Raw genomic sequence first — 19,758 nt, 5'->3', positions numbered from 1 at the left:
TCACCTATCAGGAGCAATCCTGGGAGAAGGACCTGGTGGTGTTGGAAAGAGTCTGGACATACCCTGAAACCCCCTTTGTTGGGCTGATCCCACAGGGTGGGCAGCAGGGGAGGGAGGATTTTGCCCCTCTTCCCTGATCAGATGGGATCACACCTGGGCCCCCAGAGGATGGGGCACCTCTTCTGAGAGGAAAGGTTGAGGTTGAGGGAGCAGAAACTGTTCAGTCTGGAGGAGAGAAGCTTTGGGGTGACATAATTGTGGCCTTCAGTGGCTAAAAGGAGCCAACTGGAAAGTTGGAGGAACACCATTTACAAGGCACTGGAGAGACAGGACAAGGTTTCACACTCACAGAGAGCAGGGTTAGGTGGGATACTGGGAATAATTGTTGCCTGTGAAGGTGGGGAGGGGCTGGCACAGGGTGCCAGTGGAGCTGTGGCTGCTCCTGGATCCCTGGCAGTGTCCAAAGCCAGGTTGGATGGGGCTTGGAGCAACCTGGGATGGGGGGAAATGTCCCTGCCCATGGCAGGGGTTGCAATGAGGTGGTTTTACAGGTCCATTCCAACCCATTCCATCATTCTATGACTCTATGAAGAATTTATGAACAACCCATGCAGTAACTTTGTTGTCCTTGGTAGGACAGTTCAAGGTTGGTCTTTTCTGCTTTACATTGGATTTGCAGTACTGATTTTTTTTTATCTTTTCTTCAGCTCAACAACAGGTGCTCCTCTCCAAAGCACAAAACAAAGTCCAGATTCTTCTGGAGCAGAATTCCCCTCTCCACAGGCTCTTCAGGAGCAGCTCTACCAACACAGCAACCAACTGTGCTTGGCAAAGGTAAATCTCCCCCACCAGTGCATCTCTGCTGTCTGAGGGTGGCCTGACAAATCCATTGACACAACATAAGGCAAGATTTAGGAGAGGTTTGGGAGCATAATAAATGAATCCCCCATCGAGTCAACTCTCCATTCCTTGGATCTAGCAAGCAATCACAATAAGCCCTTTGGATTACTTGAGACAAATGCCTGTCTGCACAACAAATCACTGCAGATTGCTTATGACAGCCAAACGAGACATCCTTGCAGAACATCAGCAGCAGCTCTCACAGCTCTGGAGCACATTATACAGCAGGAGTTAAGGAATCTTTAAAAAACACATCACCTCTTTTGGGTCTTCTTTCATGGGATAAAGACAAGTGGCTTCTAACCTGCTCTTCCAGGGCAGTTTGGCTAAATTGTTTGCTACAAGGCATTAGAGCTTTTGTGTTGTCTTTGACATTCCAGGTTACTAAAGGATTATATCCATAGACTGTGGTAATCCCTGAATATGCAGAAAATACACACACAGCTCTCCAAACACCAGACATCTGCCCCATGGTGCTGCACATCTGCCATTCCCATGGATTTCTGAACAATTTCCTTTGATGAGCAGGTTTATTCCAATGGAAATGGACAAATGAGAGCAGCTCCCATCCCCTCTCCACTGCTGTGCCAAGCCTGCAGTTTTGTAGCTTAACATTTTTATCCAAGACAAAAGATGCAGTCAGGCTCTTTGGGCATTACACAAACACACATAAATGTTGAAAGATAAATAGGTTGGATGAACACATGCACACACACATATAAACTTGCTGAAATCTCCTTTGCTAAAAAATCTGCTTCTGAAGTGAATACATATTTTTGAAATTAACATTTTTTAGAGACACTAACTGCATCTTGAGAGCAGAGAACACATTATTTTGTAGGCGTTTTCAGCAGCACAATACCAACCCCTATTTTTAACTATTGACTAATTACCAGTAGATCTTAATTACATGGTGTGTGGAGGCACTAATAAGTTTACAAATCTGCCAACAACACTAAACACATATGTCTTTGCAAGCATTAGCCTCTCTCTCTTATTTTTAAACCTTTTCTCTCTTTCCCCCCCTCCTCCAATTTGGCAGCAGAAGATCCTGGGGAAGGCTGTAATTGTGGCTGATTAGAAGGCAAGCATCTAAGCACCCATCCTCATGGAGAAAAGAATGCTCAAAGCATGAGGAGGAATGAAAAGAGAAGCCAGCAGAGCCTGGAGAATTTGGATTTTCAGCAGGGTGAGAGAAGGGTTGCCTTTGGAGCTGTTAAATTTTGTCTCCTCTGCAAGATTTATGGAGCCATGTGCAGGTTTGTTGGTTAATTTTGTTTAGGAAACAGTGAATTGGAGAAACTATGGAGGGTGTCCCTGCCCACAGCAGGAGTTTGGAATGAGATGATCTTCAAGATCCTTTCCAAACCCTTTTGTGATTCTATGACATGGTGTCTGAGAAGAAGGATGGTATTATTTTATGCATTTAATATTGTTATTAGCAGAAGCACCAGCACACACAACAGCACTTGGTACAAAGAGTCTTCACTAGTGGAAGGTTTGATGTTGCTTTAGAAGCTGTATAGAGGCTACTAATTATATCAGAGAGTTATTAGAAAAAATAAATTATACTGGAATTGTATGGGCTTGCTTTTAAAATAAATAATTTCAATAATTTGACAAGAAAGAAAATTAATCTTCTCTTTCCAAGAGCAAGTGTAACCAAAGGATGAAGAATGTCCATATTCCTGGAATGAACACTGGGGACACTTCTAGTCTGTGTCCATGCTGCTGCTGATCTCCTGAATGATTTGCCATGGAATCATTGGATAAACTGGAGTTTTATGACTCCATAAATGAGAGCAGGTGTCTCCTTTGCACATTCATATTTCTAAATGCAGGAGGGTATTTCTGTCTGGGATGATTCAGTGTTTATATTTACACGGTGGAGGAGAGGAGATTATTGTCATTTGCATTGATGAAGGAGGTAGTTGTCACCTTCCAGTTTTTCCATATTGAATCTTTGTTAGCAAATAACATATCTGGAGTAAAATGAGAGCAGGAGATAATTTAAATGGGTGCCACACTTAGCCCCAGCAATGAAATTACAAAAGTGAATCAACATGAAAGCACAATAATTTTTTTTCCTCAACAATTTAGGTAATTATGGACAAAGCAGGCATCAGTTTTCCCTGCAAAGAAACTGAACCAGTTACTCTGGTGTCTTAGGGCAAAACTTCAGTTCCTTAATTAACAGATTGAGAAATATTGTGTGTGCTGGCAGATGGAAGAAATTATAAGAGCACTTGGCAAAGCTGGAAATGCTGGTGATTGCACATATCAGAAAGCACAGAGTGTGCCTGAACCAGGACTTCAGAATGGCCAGACTTAATTCTGAGATGTTGTCTGAAACAGGCACAGGATGAATTTTGCCATAGAGATGAGAAACTTCCAGTGTCCATTTCAAGCTGGGCAAATCTCACCTGTCCCCTGAGTTATTAAATGACCTGTGCAAAGACAAATTAATTAAAAGCATTTACAAACAGAGGAGGGGGATTGGTGATGTTTTTAATATGGTGGGAGAAGAAAAGAAAGAAAGAGAGTGTTACCCTACAAAAAAAGAGTTTTGCTCTATTATTGAACAAATAGTGTTTATGCCCCATCTCCTTACACGGAGGCAGGGGAATGGATTTCCCCAAAACAGGTAAAAATTTGATGTCATTGCTGAAACTGGAGCCTGTTTCTGCCAAGAGAAGCTGATCTAGGAGAGGACAAAGTCATGGGATGGGAAGATCCCTAGCAGAGGACTGGAATTAGATGATTTTTAAGGTCCTTTCCAACCCAAACCATTCTGAGACTCTATCTTCCCACTCAGGACCCAAGTGGGACAAATGGTGGCTGAAATGGAGTCAAGGCAGGGGGAGAAGATTTATTGAGTGCAAAAGGACACAAAAATCAGAATCCCATGTGGTGCACAGGGAGAAGAGGAGGGCTGCAAAGGTGTCAGAGATAAAAGGGATCCACAAGGTTCATCAAAATCCAACACTTAGTCCTGCACAAGAGAACTCCAAGCCTCATGCCATAAACAACAAAAATAAAATGGAAATGGAAATTCTGTCCTCAGGATGAAAAAGGAGAGAAAAGCAAGGAGACCTGGTGTGGACAGAGCTTTAGGAAAATGGGGCATAGAGGATCTCAGAAGATCAGCAGGGAATCAGGGGAAGGTGATTTCTCTGCAGTACTTTGTCTAGAGGAAGGATCAAGAAGAGAAGAAATAAAGACACCAAGGTGGAGCAGCCCACACTGGACAGAGGCCATGCTTGGGCTGATGTTTGAGCCAGAGGGAGATGTGAGAAGCTGCAGTCACCAGTCACCAGTCACCAGTCACCTTCTCCTTGACTTTTTCCAGGGGGAAACCCAAATACATTTGGATTTTCGCACCACCCTGCCTAAATTTGGGTTGATATAAAAGGTCATTCACCTAAGTAACAATTCTGTAGTGACAGTGTTAAATACAAGAGAATATTCTCATACATACAGAGATTTGGGGGAAGTTTACAGCATCATGAGACCCCACTTGAGGTGCTGCTGCCAAGCTCTGGGGCCTCCAACATAAGAAGGGCATGGACCTGTTGGACTGAGTCCAGAGGATGCTCTGAAGGTTCCCTGCTATGAGCCAGGCTGGGAGAGCTGGGGGTGCTCACCTGGAGAGGAGAAGGATCCAGGGAGAGCTCAGAGCCCCTTGCAGAGCCTAAAGGGGCTCCAGGAGAGCTGGAGAGGGACTGGGGACAAGGGATGGAGGGACAGGACACAGGGAATGGACAAAACACAGAGGGCAGGGATGGATGGGATATTGGGAAGGAATTGTTCCCTGGGAGGGTGGGGAGGGGCTGGAATAGAATTCCCAGAGAAGCTGTGGCTGTCCCTGGATCCCTGCAAGTGTCCAAGGCCAGGCTGGATGGGTTTTGGAGCAAACTGGGATAGTGGAAGGTGTCCCTGCCCAAGGCAGGGGGGTGGATGAGGATGAACTTTAGGTCCCTTCCAACTCAAAACATTCTGTGATTCAGCCATTATCAGCTACAATAAAATAAGCCTCAGGGACTGTGGGAAGGGGAATTATTTTACAGGGATTATACTTTACCTTAGCTAAGGTGTGAAATCCAGCTCCACTTCCTCCCACAGTCCATGGCTTTTCACAGTTCCCTGGCTTCTCTAGTGACCCAGAAAACAGAAAAACTGGATGTTACCCACCCTTCCCATTGGCACAGGGGCCAACCTTCACCCTGCTTGGAATGGGAAGCATTGCCTGATAAGTTTATTTTTCACTGAGCTCTGAGGAGCAGCATGGCACAGTGACAACAGCAGCCAGCTACTCTATGAGATACATCCCTGCCCTTCAGAGCCAATTAAATCACTGGAATCCCATGGGGGGAAGTAGGAAATGCTGTGTAGTTGCTTTTCCTAAATCCCAGCTTGGAAAAGCACTGAGCAAGTCCATCAAACTGGAGACCTGAGCTGTTAAATGCTTTTCCAAGGGGAAAAACAGTTCTCTGCACTGCTCACCACCTTCCTCAGCTGATGAAGTCATGTTGCTCCTTCCTGCTGGGTAACCAGGACTGAGGGGATTGTCCCATGTTGGGTTTAATGGGAAAGCTGCAAGTACTTCCAGGAAAGGCAGGCAGGATGGAAATCCTGGATCACCCTCTCCTGGCCATCTGCACTCCCCAGGAGGCCCCAGGACCAGGCATCCAGTGCCACTGGTTCAGCTGATGGCATTGAAATGGTGTCCCACAAAGGCATTTGGGGGAAGCAGAGAGAGCAGACAGGTTCCTTTTGATGCACAGCAATAAATGAAAACAGCTGCAGCTCTCAGAAGATTAAAGGGAGCCTGAGGAGAGCTGAATAAACCCTGTCACCACAGGTAAGATCAAGATAACAGCAACCATGAAGTTTGCTAATGCACACATCTCGAGACCATAACAATTCTTAAATTTGTCAGGAGGTGCAAAGTGATTTGAATGTAACATTTCTTTCCAATAGACACAAGTTTTGGCATTCATATAATTTCATATTTAGAGAGGAATGGGTATGCAGGTTTTATGATGTAACATTTGAGGACCTGAACATGTTTCAGGGACTTGCAAGGAACTGGAAGTGAAGCACCTGGTCCAGCTGTGAGATCAAACTGAAGCAGGGGGCTCAGTTCAGCTCAGTTCAATTAAACAATGTTCAGCTGTTTAAAGTCCAGGCTGGATGAGGCTCTGAACAACCTGGTCCAGTGGGAGATTCCCAACTCATGGCAGGGAATAGGTCAAGATGGTCTTTAAGGTCCCTTCCTACCCAAAACATTCAGTGATTCCATATTTTTATGATCAGTAAGGACTAATACTATTGGCATTCACTGATATTACTTCCCAGTCAATTGCACTGCTAAAATGAAAACTCAAAAATGAAGCTCTCATATAAAAGAGAAGGGACAAAATTGGAAAGGCTGACCAAACATTCCTCACACTGTCTTACAGGCAGTTCTTATGATGGCTGTGAACTGGCTTTTCAACAGAGAACATTTGGGACCTTCTGCACCTTTCCTTGAGAGCCCAGTGCCACAAAGTGTGGGTGAGAGCTGGACATGCCCTGGCCATGAGCTCTCACCCAGAGAGACTCTTTCAACCCAGAAACTCCCCATGCCCTGGGCTGATCCCCCAGTGTGGGCAGCAGGGGAGAGATAATTCTGTTCCTCTGCCCCTCTCAGGTGAGACCCCACCTGCAGAGCTGCTCCAGCCCTGGGTCCAACAGCAGATGACATGGAGCTCTGGACAATCCAGAGGAGGCCATGGAGCTTCTCCAAGGTCTGGAGCCAGGTGGGAGAGCTGGGGGTGTTCACCTGGAGAAGAGAAGGATCCAGGGAGAACTTATTGCAGCCTTTTAGTACTTGAAGGGGTCCTGTAAGAGAGATGGGGACAAAAGGGACAAGGATTGATTGATTAAACTGAAGGAGGGTCAGTTTAGATTGAAAGACTCACATGAAATGAGTTTTTTACAGTGAGGGTGGTGAGAACCTGGCACAGGTTACCCAGAGAAGCTGGGGCTGTCTCATCCCTGGCAGTGTCCCAGGCCAGGTTGGACAGGGCTTGGAGCAACCTGGGATAGTGGAAGATGTCCTTGCCCATGGCAGGGGGTGGAACAGAATGAGCCAAACTAAACCATTCCATGATTACACATTTCTATGACAGTACTGCCAGAAGGAGACAAGTGGCAGCAAAAGCAGCACCCTGTTGATTCTCCCCTGTTATATACACATAGCATTCAAACAGGTTAATAGAGTTAATCAACAGAAGGACTGGCCTGAGTGAGTCTTCTCAGTCAAACTCACACAATGACTACTAAGTTCACCAACACACCCAACTTCTGATCCTGCAGAGACATGAACATCGTGGCAATGGAAGCTGGAGCTTTTTCTGCCTCATGCATGAATAAGAAAGCCACCTGCTATATTCCAGCAGTGGATGCTTTATTGTTAGTGATGATGCATGAGGCAGAAATAATGCAGTTTGATTTTTAGAGACAATACCAAGTTGAGCTTGCGAGGCTGTCAGCCCACACTCGTTTGACTTGGGAACTGAGCAAACAACATGGAAGTAATTGATGGAAACTAATGACACAATAAGATGTCATTTTTTTCTGACCTACTTTACTTAAAGTAAATTCCCATTAATTGTAATTATCTGTACTCCATGTACACCAAACACTCAGCTGGATCCATCCCCCAGTTATTTAAATGAGGCAGCGCCAGATTTACACAACTCTGATTCTGGCTTACATACCTCTCTATATTTAGTGTTTGTTCCCCTGATCTGAATAAATGCCTGGATGATGGAAGACCACACAGCTCGAGTAGGGTATTGATCAGGATGAGAAAAGCCTTTAACCAAGCAGCACAAGGAGGTTTTGATGCCATGCTGGGGTGCTGCTGGAGCACTGAACACGCCTCCCTTTCCCAGTGCCTCCCTGGTGCTCCTGGAGAACAGCAGGAACACAAAATGCAAGGCACAGGCAGATCAGAGTGCTGTGAGGGAAAAACCCTGGCTAAACATGTTTTATAAATACTTGCAGATCTTGGGGTCACCCAGAGTTTACCCAGACCTCCGGACACAAGTTCCTCCAGCGTGATGGAAGCGTGGGATGCTACTGAGTGCCAAGGAAAGCTTTCTCCTCTCAAAAATATGAGTTGAGAGATCTCAACATGGGTGTGATTGACACTCACAACTTCCAAAAAATCCCTAAAAATACAGAGTGTTGGCTAATAAAAGAAACAGGCTCTGAGTAATGACTTCTGGCTCTCTGTGAGGGCCAAGACTAGAAGGGAACTGGAGCTCTTGTGAACTGAAGGAGCAAAGCATCACCCCCATGTCTTTGGCCAAAACAATCCCATGGGAAACAGAAAAACCAGGAGGTTGTGGGGACATGGGTACAGTGTGCTAAGTGAGGGAGCAGGAGCTGGAGAACATCATGGGATAATCAGGAATTAAGATGTAAGTGGTGGAGATATCACTTCTGGCCACCCACGGAGTCATGTAGCCATGAGTCATCCCCTGGTGCAGGAAGGAACGTAGCGTACCGTGCATCCAAATGGACAGGATCCTTCCAAGGAGACATCATCTGCCATGGAAAACCTTTAAAGGGCTTCCATCCCAGCTGTTTATCCCTCCTCACTGGCATGCCTTTTCCTTGATAAAATCAGGAAGTTATGTGTTAAATGAGTTACTTTTTTATTTCAGTCTCCCATACTCCTACTGGAAAGATCTTCCGATTTCCAGGCTAAAAATATTCATGGCCAGTTCCTACTCATTTACTTTTCCACCGTTGCCCTTCAGTGTCCCAACGCCTTTCCCTCTGCTCACATTTATTTTCCAGGATGTATTTATAGGCAGGAAAACATATTCCTTCCTCCAGCCTCATTTTTTAGCTCAACCAAACAAGCCAAATTCTTTCAGTCCACAGGAGAAAAGACAGATTGTCCTGAGCTCTGATCAACACCCAGCTCTTCCCTGCAGCTGGAATTCACCTTTCCTGGGCACAGGTGGCCACAACTGCACCGAGGAGTTTTGGGGCAGTGCCAGCAGGGTATTGTCATTGTGTCATGCCTTGCCCAAGCAGCTGCTTTTCTCACTCAGTGTGCCAACGCTGAAATCCTCAACTGCTGCCTTCTCCCACCCAAATGTCTCATCAAACAAGTTTGGATTGGTTTTGTATCAAAACAAATGACTCGTCTGCCCCCTTACTGCTTCACCTACACTTCTATAGAAGTAATAAGACCAAATAGTTTGTTTACTTCTCTGTTGTTTTGGGGTTTTTTGGAGATTTTTTTTTTAGCTTTTTAATCATATGTTGCAAATCTGCTACACAGAAAAGTTTGGAGGAATGAGGGATGCTTCCATTTATATCTCCTTGTACTGCAAATCAGAAGTCGAAGCTTAATCTGGGTGCTTCTCACCCAAAAATAGGGGTCTCAGAGTCCTTATTTCTCACTGCTGTGAGAATTAACATCCAAATTTAGGTTTGAAAGTATCCATCAGGAGAGGGAGTTGATGTTATATATATATATATATATATATATATATATATTTATACATGTCTTATTCACATGAAGTAATTTTGGTTGAGGGTTGGTTTTGCTCTTATTTATTTTCATATTCTTGTATAGCTGAAGTTGGCAGAAAATAAAAGAATATCTTCAACATTTGAATGTGTTATGATGGGGATCTGTGGGATCCTGTTGTGTCTGATCCCATTATATAATATTATAAATAATACCAGTTTTCTCCCCTTAGAGAACTTTGTGCCAGAGTTTCACTCCAAGAGAAATTTTTCCACATCCAGGTGTGCATCAGGTGCATCCACATGATCATGCCCAAAGTTTTGCTTTCTGCTCCCTTTCTTCTGTTTCTCTGCAACAGGAGGATCCAATCATTTCAAAATCAGCAGCATTTTTTCAGACTTCACAAAACTTTTCAGCTATTTTGACATCACCCAGAAACACCAAATACACTCTTCCCAGACAGCCTGTTTTCTCTTCAAGATGAAATTAATTTTTCCTCCCTGTAAAAAACATTTTATCTGCACTTTACCTGTGTTTCTCTATTTTCTTTGAGGTGTTTCTGTTTTCTCCACGTTGAAATTTAGACTCACCAAAGCAACAACTTTTGCAGCCAGTTCTGGAGTCCTGGCACTTTCAGACCTGATATTTTGACACACTTTATAGAAAAATAAAAAATAAAGGAAGAAAGGGTAGAATTCAAATTCACACAGAGATAGAAGCAGCTGCTGGAGAAGGAGCATCTGGAAGGAGTTTTCTTATTGAATGGTGAGGAAAAAAAATGGCAAAAAGGAGAGATTGTAACCTACAGAGGACAGCACAAGACAGCTCAGAAAAGATAGATATGATTAATGAACAGATGTGTAACATGAAACTGGAGGGGAAAGGAGCTGGAATTTGGCTTTCCCAGACTGCCAGTGGGTCCTTTGGTGAAACAGCTGCCTGGGGGGCAGCTCAGCTCCAGGCAAATGCCAAAAACAGAGGCAGGAGCTGCTTCCTCAGCCTGTCAGAGGCTCCTGCAGCACAGAGCTGAGCCCTTGGAGAGTCTGCCTGACTCTGTAAGAACAGGGTGGGAAAAGCAGTGTCCCCCCAAAGTGGGAAAGGGAATGAGCAGAGGAGGAGATGGAGAATCCCTGTGTTAGGAGGACAGGAAGGCACCAAGGTGGGGATTTGAGAAGGCAACAAGGTGGTGTGAGGTTGGGGTACCAAGGTGTGCTTGGAGAGAGCTGTTATCAACAGAGAATGGATTGCAGAAAGGTTTGGGTTGGAAAAAACTTTAAAACTCACCCAGTGCAACCCACTGCCATGGGCAGGGGCACTTTCCACTATCCTAGGTTGTTCCAAGTCCCATCCAACCTGGCTTTGAACATTTCTAGGAATAGGGAAGCCACAGCTCCACCATCCTCTGAGTACAGCAGAGGCACCTGTGGGATGGGGTGGGACAGGAGCCCCCCCTCCCCAGCACAACCACGAGAAGAGAAAAAGCAAAAAGAAACCCAGAGGAGGTCCTGGATCTGCCAGGGACCTGGGAGCTGCTGGAGGTGGGAAGGTGGAAAGCAGCCTGTCTGAGGATGAATTGAGTGGTGATTTGAGGCTGAGCAGGTGACAGGGACAGGGCAGGTGACACTGGGCTGGGGAGATGATTTGGGAGCAGGATGGGGTCAGCACAAGGGGGTTCAGCAGGGGATGGCCTGGGAAATGTTGGTGCCAGCACTTAGGCTTTAGGGGAAGAAGCACAATTGAAATTTTTAACTGTCCAGAGGAGAGTCAGGAAGAGAATGAAGGTTCTCAGTTTGTTCAGCTGGAGGAGACAGAGGCCAGACCCACTGAGGGCTGCAGCTCCTCCTAAGGGACAGCTCCAATCTCTGCTCCCAGTGACAGGGACAGCACCCAGGGAATGGCTGGAGCTGTCCTAAATCAGGAAGATTTAGGTTGGATATCAGGAAAAGGTTCTTCCCCCGTGGTGGTTGGGCACTGAAACAGCTCCCCAGGGAATGGGCACAGCCCCAAGGCTGCCAGAGCTCCAGGAGCCTTTGGACAAAGCTCTCAGGGATGCACAGGGTGGGACAGATGGGGTGTCCCATGCAAGGTCAGGACTTGTGTGTCCCTTCCAAATCAGAATATTCTATGATTCAGTGCAGATTTTGTGATTTCAAGATGATTAAAGAGATGGGACAGCTCTCCTATGAGAAAAGGCTGAGAGAACTGGGGCTGTTCAGCCTGGAGAAGAGAGCCCTGGGGAGATCCTGGAGCCTAAGTCTTATGTGGGTGGAGAGGAGGTTCAGATTGGACATCAGGAGGAATTTCTCCACAAAAAAAGGCGATTAGACATTGGAACAGGCTGCTCAGTGAGGCTGTTGAGTCACCATCCCTGGAGGTGCTCAAGGGATGACTGGATGTGGCACTCAGTTCTCTGCTGTGGTTGACAAGGTGGTGCTTGGTCATAGGTCGCACTCAATGATTTCAGATGTTTTCCAACCTAAATGATTTTGTGATTCTGCGAACTCAGGTTGTACCAGTGGAGGTTTAGATTGGATATTCAGAAAAAAAATCTTCATGGAAACAGTGGTCAGGGAGTGGAAAAGGCTGCTCAAGGCAACCTGATGGTGGAATCCTCATCCCTGGAGGTTTTCAAAACATATGCTGATGTAGAACTTGGGGATACAATTTAGGCATGATCATGTCCGTGGGTTAACAGCTGGGCTCAGTGATTCCAGAGGTCTTTTCCAACCTAATTCTGTGGTTCTGTAAGGGAGCTCCAAGAAAGCTGGAGATGGATGTTGGACAGGGGCATGGAGTAACAGGCACAAGGCAGAATGGTTTGAAATTCAAAGAGGTCAAGGCTAGATGGGATTTGAGGAAGAAATTCCTCCCTGTGAGGGTGTTGAGATCTGTGAGGGCAGAGGCTGTCCAGAGAATTGGGAGGAACCCACAAGGACCATCCAGCCCAACTCCTGGGCCGACACAGGAGCATCCCCAACATCTGTCCAAGCGCTCCTGGAGCTCCGGCAGCCTTGGCGCTCTGACCATTCCCTGAGGAGCTGTTCCAGCGCCCAGAGCCTTTCCCCAGCACCCAACCCAACCTTCCCCCGCCGCAACCCAGCCGTGCCCTCAGCTCCCGTCCCGGCTCAGCGCGGAGCCCAGCGCGCTCCTCCTCTTCCCCTCACGGGGCGGCTGGAGCTGGCGGCGAGCTCCCCGCTGAACCGGCCCTTGCCCAGGCTCACCCCCGCCATCCGCGGGCCGGGCGGGACGGGGCGCGGGCCGCGGGGGCGCCGCTCGCTCCGGGCCGCCGCCGGTCGCTGTCGCCGCCAGGCGGCCCCGGCCCGTCCCGCGCGCCGCGGAAGCGCCGCCCCCGGAAGCGGCGGGCGGGGGGAGCGGGCACGGGGGGGGCAGAGCGAGCGAGCGCCCGGCGAACGGGCCGGGGACGCGGCGGCGGCGGCAGCAAGATGGCGGCCAAGTCGGATGGCGGCGGCGGCGGCGGCGGCGGCGGCGGCGGCTTCGCCCAGCTGCACAACCTGGACGAGGCGGCGGCGGCCACGGGCGGCGGCGTCGGGGCAGCGGCGGCCGAGGTGGCGGAGGAGCCGGGCGCGAGCAGCTCCTTGCACATCTGCCACTGCTGCAACACGTCGTCTTGCTACTGGGGCTGCCGGAGCGCCTGCCTGCGGAACCTCTTCGGGCGGGCCGCCGCCACCGCCGCCGCCGAGCCGCTGGCCCCGCGCCCCCCCGCCGCCGCCGCCGAAGGGCCGCCGGAGGGCGGCGAGGCGGCCGAGCGGCCGTGGCTGGACTGCCTGTGGATCGTGCTGGCGCTGCTGGTGCTGCTGGGGGATGTGGGCACGGACCTGTGGCTGGCGCTGCACCACTACGGCCGGCGGGACTACGTGTGGTGCGGCCTCACCCTGGCCTTCGTGCTGCTGCCCTCGGTGCTGGTGCAGATCCTGAGCTTCCGCTGGTTCGTGCAGGACTACACGGGCGGCGGGCTGGGCGCCGTGCAGGGGCTCAGCAGCCGCGGGCCGCCCATGATGGGGGGGACCGCGGGCCGGCGTGGGGGACCCGCCGGCGGGGTAGGAGGAGCCGGCGGCACCGCCACCCCCGGGGCGCAGCGCCTCTGCAGGATCTCCGTCTGGGTCTGGCAGTCCGTCATCCACCTGCTGCAGATGGGGCAGGTCTGGAGGTAAGGGGGCGGCCGGGGACTCCGCCGTGCCCCCGGCGGGGCGGGCGGGCGGCGCGCCGGGTCGGGGAGCGCGGCCGCGGAGGGGCGGGAGCGGCGGCTGCGAGCGCCCGGTGCGACGGGGACGCGGGGCAGCGGCAGCCCCTGGTGCGAGATGGACGGGGACAGAGTCACCTCCTGGTTTGAGATGGACGGGGACAGTGTCACCTCCTGGTTTGAGATGGATGGGGACAGTGTCACCTCCTGGTTTGAGATGGACGGGGACAGTGTCACCTCCTGGTTTGAGATGGACAGGGACAGAGTCACCTCCTGGTTTGAGATGGACGGGGACAGAGTCACCTCCTGGTTTGAGATGGACAGGGATAGTGTCGCCTCCTGGTTTGAGATGGACAGGGATAGTGTCGCCTCCTGGTTTGAGATGGATGGGGACAGTGTCACCTCGTGGTCCGAGGTGGACGTGGGTCAGTGTCCCCTGTGGTCCGAGGTGGGTGTCAGTGCCTGGTTTGAGATGGATGTGGGTGACTGTCAGCTCGTGGTCTAAGATTGGCATGGGTCATTGTCACCCTCCGGTTTAAAATGGGTCACTGTCCCCTGGATGAGGTGGGGAGCTCTCAGCTCGTGGTCCAAGATGGACGTGGGTCAGTGTCACCTCCGGGTTTGAGGTGGATCAGTGTAATTTTGTGGTTTGAGATGGGTCAGTGTCACCTCCTGGTTTCAGATGGATCAGTGTCATCTCATGGTTTGAGGTCGGTGCATGTCCCTGGGGCAGATGGGGGTCAGTGTCACCTCGCTGGGCTGAGGTGGGTCACTGTCCCCGAGCTGAGGTGGACCAGATGGCCATTGCTGTTACCTCGTGGTTTGAGGCAGATGTGGGGCAGTGTCATCTCATGGCTTGAGGTGGATGGATCACTGTTCTCTGGCTGAGGTGGGACCGATGGGGGTCAGTGTCACCCCATGATTTGAGGTGGACTTGGGTCACTGTCCCTGGCTGAGGTGGGGCAGGTGGGGGTTATTGTCAGCTTGTGGTGTGAGATGGACATGGCTCGGTGTCACCCCGTGGTCTGAGGTGATGGTGGTCAGTGTGATGCTCCCCACGTGAAGAAGGAGGAGAGATTTGGGGTTACTCCAACTCCATGTGAGGAGAGACCCAAAGGGAGGAGCGATTCCCACAAAATGAGCTTGGGGGGCTGAGGGGGGGACATGGGGGTCACTGTCACCTCATGGTATGGGGTGAATGCTTGCAGTGCTCCCCACGGTGGAAGAGGTGCCAAGGTCCCCCCTGTGCTGAGGGGATGATTGAGGGGAAGAGAATTTCCCCCAAAATGTGTCTGTGGGGCTGAGTTGGGAGGAGCAGGGTTGGTTGGTACAAGCAGGACATGAGATGGTGCTCCCCACGTGGAGTTTTGGGGTGACCCCTTCTTCACTGAGAAGAGCCCCAAAGGGAACAGAGATGCCCCCTCCAAATGAGTGTGTGGGGCTGGGGAAAGGAGAATAGGGCTTACAGCGGGGGGGGGGACACAGTTCTGTGCCTCCATGGTGTGGGATGGAGGGGATTCTCAGTGGGGTGAGATGGTTCTCCACAGCCATGGGGCAGGATGGGGAGGGGGGTCATGCAGCTGCTCTTCCCTGCAGAGCAGGCTTGAGGCTGGGGGTGACCCTGGCTGTGGCAGCGCTGCAGAGGTCGGTCCTGTGGCCCTGGGGGAGGGACTCACCCCACCACCCCCCTCCTGGAGCCAGGAAAAGACCCCATGGAATGCAGGGTCTGCTCCAGAGAGTGGGATGGACCCGTGGCTGCCAAGCACTGGGACGTGCTGGTTCTGAAGGGTTGATGTTCCCCGTAGGATGAGGGGTGAGGGTCTCATCCATCCCCATCCCTCTCCCCAGCCGGTGGAGCGGGAGCTGCCGGCTCGCTGACTCCCCCTGAACCGAAGCAGCGGGTGGTGGGAGTGGAAAAACGCAGCGTGATGCCTCGGCTGTGGCTCTGGAGCAAGGAGAAAGCTCCTCGGTGGGGCTGCCGGTGTGAGCATGAAGGTCAGGGATAAGGGACTGCTCCCTGCCCCAGGGACAGCTCCTGGGGTGAAGGAGACACCGGCCGGAGGACAGGTCTGGGAAGTGACCTCAGGAATAAAAAAAGCATCCTTCAGTGCGAGCTGGAAATTACGTTATCCTGCCCAAAAAGAGAGGTGGGAGGAGGCAGGGAGGGATTCTCCAGGATGAAAGCCTGTGGATGCAAACACTGCCACAGAGATGTCGGGCTTACGGAAAGAGGTGGTGTAAGGACAGCTGTAAAAACCCGGCGTGGCCCAGCATCCTCTGAGCTGGGGCACGGGGTGATAACGTGGAAGGGGTGTGAGATTTGGGGTGGGGGTACAGGGACAACTCTGTACCCCCTCCACCCCACGGATTGGTCAGGCTGTAGGGAAGAGGCTCCAGATGGGGGTCACTTGGCGTTTGTAGCTTTTAAAATAATCCTTAGGGATGAAAGATTTTTATTTTCCCAATTTTTTTTTTTTTTTTTTTTTTTGAAGAAGCCGCGGGGGCGGAGGGGAGGGGATCTGCGTTGGAAGGGTGCGTGAGATGTGTACGTAGGAAATAAACCCATGCGATCATGCAGTGCAACAGCAAATACATATTTCTTCTGCATCTTCAATGTCATTTGTGCAGCGTTCAAAGCACATTTGTTCTCAACTTCTGCTTGGGGGTTTATTCTATTTTTATGGGTTTTTTACGGCGGGGTTTGGGCTGGGGGGTGGTGGGAGGGGGATGTCTGCGGGTGGTGCGTGCGAGGATGATGAATTGGTCTGCGACCCTTTCTGCTGCTTCCCCTGGTACTCCCAAGTGCTGATCCCATCAGCAAAAGCGGTTCTCAATGCAGATACTCCTCTGGCTAGTTGGATTTTTCCTTTCTTGGAGTCAGGCAGAAGAAATGATTGTGTTTTAGCTGTGCACAGACACCCCGTGCCATGGCACGCTCGAGTGAGCGCGTGGGGAGGGGGATGCTGAGCTGATGCCGGCAGGGACAGAGGGGGGGTGCATGTGAGGGGCTGAATTTTGGGTAATGGGAAGAAACAAAGCTCAAGTTGCCCAGACTTTTCCCTGCTATGCTAACGCAGAGGAATAACACTTCTGAGATTGTGCAGGGCTGGGAGTGCCAGAGGGGACTGACAAGGAGTGCTGCAGCCCGGATCACGTTAGGTGAAATCAGAGAGCTTTCTCTCCTGTTGATCTCTAATCCCACTTTAAGGCACGCTGGACAGCGTGGAGCCAACTCCCAATATCTGACCAGAGCCAGAATGAACTTCCTGGGATCTATGGAACAGCCTCCACAAGGGTGTCTTTCTGCATTCCCACTACAGCTATTACCAACACCATTAAAATGAATCTGGGATACAGTGATGGGACTGATACTGGAACACACTGGTTTGACCTGGGGAGAAGTTTAGACGTGGGGATGGAGGAGAAAAACCTAGGAGAGCATGAGTTCAGTGTGTAATGCTGCCAGCCCAGTTCCCTGTGGGATCACAGATCCGTGCTGCCGCTGCACGGAGCGTAATCGGGATCCTACCTTACGTAGGGGATGGCGTGGGTGTTGCTCAGCAGCTGGGAGAGAAATCCTGGAGAATTGGAGGGGGGAAGGTTGGAGTAGTACAGGAAAATTCTCATCCTGAATACATTAGGTAAAATCTGCGTTTGGATTTGAAGGGATGACACAATTCCTGTGGCAGCTTCTTCTCGTAAATACTGGGAAGACTCGCCAATAAGATGGTGAATAAATAGCATTTTATGGCAGAAATATAAATATACGTCGGGATCTTATTTTAGCAAGGCTGTCTCTTGGTTTTGTCAGGATTGTGGGAGAAGGAGCTTGTTTTGGAGCAGCCTGGATGGGAGATTTGTCTGTTTGTGTTGTATTCAGAGGGTGGATCGTGACCAGGCAGGAGGGCTGAGGGGGCAGTGCAAGTGCTGAGGGGGGGCTGAGTGATATTCCTGGAGTTTTTGTGTGTTTTTTTAGTTCAGCTGAGATCTGGAGGATGTGTTAATAGTGTCTGTCTATAGTGGCTGTTGGAAAAATAGTAAAAAACATATGTGTGTGTCTAGATACATATATTTTGAATTCTTGCTACAAGTAGTCTGATCTCCAATGCCATTCCCACCAATAAAAATCAGCTCCTGGGGTTTTTACCTACATAAACCCACAATATTCACCTTTCCTCTCAAATCTTAGATTGTCTTGAGGACTTGAACAATTCATCCAGACTATCCAAGAAGTGAAGGATGCCAGTTGGGGCACATTATGCTCATTATAGAGGTGCTGCAGTGCAAGCTGCCAAGGGCTGCTCTTTGAGGAGGGATGCTGTGGTTTTGCTGGAAACAGGATGAAGACAGGGCTGTTGCTTTTGCTGTGTAAATTCAGAAGTTTTGGTATCTTGAGTAGTTGCACAGGTTGTATGAATGACAGGAATGAGCTTCCCTGTCTGATGTACCTTTCCTTAACCTCTGCTGGAAGTGGGTTACTGGGTCATGGCTGCTGCCCTGGAATGGGGGGTTTAGAGTGGAAAGTCCTTGTGTTGTCTGTGCTATTAAAGCAAACATTATTGGATTCCATTGGATTAACAGGATGTGGAGCTGAGCTAAAATGAATGCTGACCAGCTGGAAATCTGTGTCTGTGAAACTAGCAGTGATGGTGAGTTTTGGGAATTGAATGTGCTCTGTTTATGAGGTTTGTTATTAAAACAGATTTGAATATAGATCTAGGAGAAAAATATTTTGTACAAGAAACCCCAGCAAACCACAACAAACTATGTCACTGTTGTGACATTAAAAATTGTGTTGTGTATGTACATGGTGAGAAATTCCTAACATTTAGGCAGAGAGTTGGCATCTTTTTTATTATTGGAAAGACCAAATCTATGAGTTGTTCATCTTTGGAGGTGGAAGGATGAATCAATGGGTTTAAATGGAATATGTGCCATTTAATGACTTGGTTTTGAGTGGGTTCAGGCTCCCCTAAACTACTTTGTCTGGCATGAACTTTGTGAGTTAGAGACACATTATTTTGGATAGTTTAGAAATACAGGCAGCTCTGCAACCCTGAAGTTCTCTGCCCAAATCCCTCAAAGTGGGAACCATCTGCTTGTCAAACAGCAGATGAACCAGAAGCTGCTGACCTAATGCTGCCTCCTTGTCTTGGTATGGGATGTTCAGCTCTGTATAGAGCCTTTCTGTAAATTTACTGCCTTCCTTAGCACTTTGGAATATTTTTTTTTCAGCTTTTTCTGGTTAGCTTGTCTGGCAGCTGAGTTTTTCCTTTTAGCCAAGTTTTAACAGCTTGCTTTTATAGTATGGAGTTTTGTCAGCTTTTGACAAGTTGGCAGAAGGAAGACATTCTGGGATAGATGATAAATATGTTCTCCCTACAAAATCAGGTCTGGGGTATAACTTTTTTGTATTTTTTTTTTTTTCCAGTGAGGTTGTTCTCTCTTCCAAAAAACTTAGCCATTCCACCCCCATTCTTGCAGGATCTCCATAAGGAAGTGCTGGGCTGTGTGTGTAGAGGTCCAATAACAACTACAGAGAGAGTGGAAATAATAATAATAATAATAATCATGATAATAATCATCATAACAATGGACAAAGGGCTTTATCCCTTGAGTGGAGTCTCCATGGGTGGCAGGTGGTGGTGATGCTCCATGTCTTGTTGAGTGGTTCCCACTAGAGGGGGTCCAACCACAGATGTTGGAGAGGATCTGCTGGGCCAGCCTTGGGAGGGCAGAGATTTCACCAAACCTTTTCTTGGGAGAAATAATATCCTGCCCTGACCTGCTGGGAACTCCCCTTCCCAAGGCACCCAGTGTTTCTGCAGAGACAGCATGGCTTGGGCAGGTGGGGAGTGGGATTTGGAGGGGAAACTGCTTTGCTCTTGGATGCTGGTGAGGTGGTGCCCTGTGGCTGGGCAGTGACAGCAGCTGCCCTGGTTTTTGGGGAGGAGGAGAGAACCTTGGGTGAACTGGCTTAATTCTTACTAGAACCAACATAAAATTTCCATGGTTTTCAAGGTGAAGACACCATTGCAAGGTATTTTGGGGACAGCATCTCCAGGAGTCCAAAAAAGTGAGAAGGAAGCCAATTGCTTTGAAGATGGGTTGCAGGCTG

At 49.4% G+C, this 19,758-nt stretch overlaps 1 protein-coding gene and 1 long non-coding RNA gene across 2 annotated transcripts in view; one reads left to right on the top strand and one right to left on the bottom strand.

Moving 5' to 3' along the window:
- Positions 1 to 4,326: 4,326 nt before the first annotated feature.
- Positions 4,327 to 5,216, bottom strand: LOC306813673. The gene is made up of 2 exons (XR_013777019.1): positions 4,982 to 5,216; positions 4,327 to 4,544 (listed from the first exon to the last, which is right to left on the bottom strand). It is a non-coding gene; the product is annotated as an uncharacterized lncRNA (long non-coding RNA).
- A 7,607-nt stretch (positions 5,217 to 12,823) lies between these two features.
- The window catches only part of LOC306798259 (XK-related protein 6-like), a 46,880-nt gene continuing 39,945 nt past the window's right edge, over positions 12,824 to 19,758 (top strand). The window contains exon 1 of the mRNA XM_079298236.1: positions 12,824 to 13,607. Coding sequence (XP_079154362.1) covers positions 12,883 to 13,607 — 725 coding nt within the window. The 5' untranslated portion in view covers positions 12,824 to 12,882. The remainder of the gene's footprint in view (positions 13,608 to 19,758) is intronic.

This window comes from Erithacus rubecula (assembly GCF_903797595.1).
Source record: "Erithacus rubecula genome assembly, chromosome: 2".
NCBI classification, from domain to species: Eukaryota; Metazoa; Chordata; class Aves; order Passeriformes; family Muscicapidae; genus Erithacus; species Erithacus rubecula.
The sequence above is the reverse complement of the archived record's forward strand: the minus strand, read 5'-3'. Positions and strand labels throughout refer to the sequence as shown.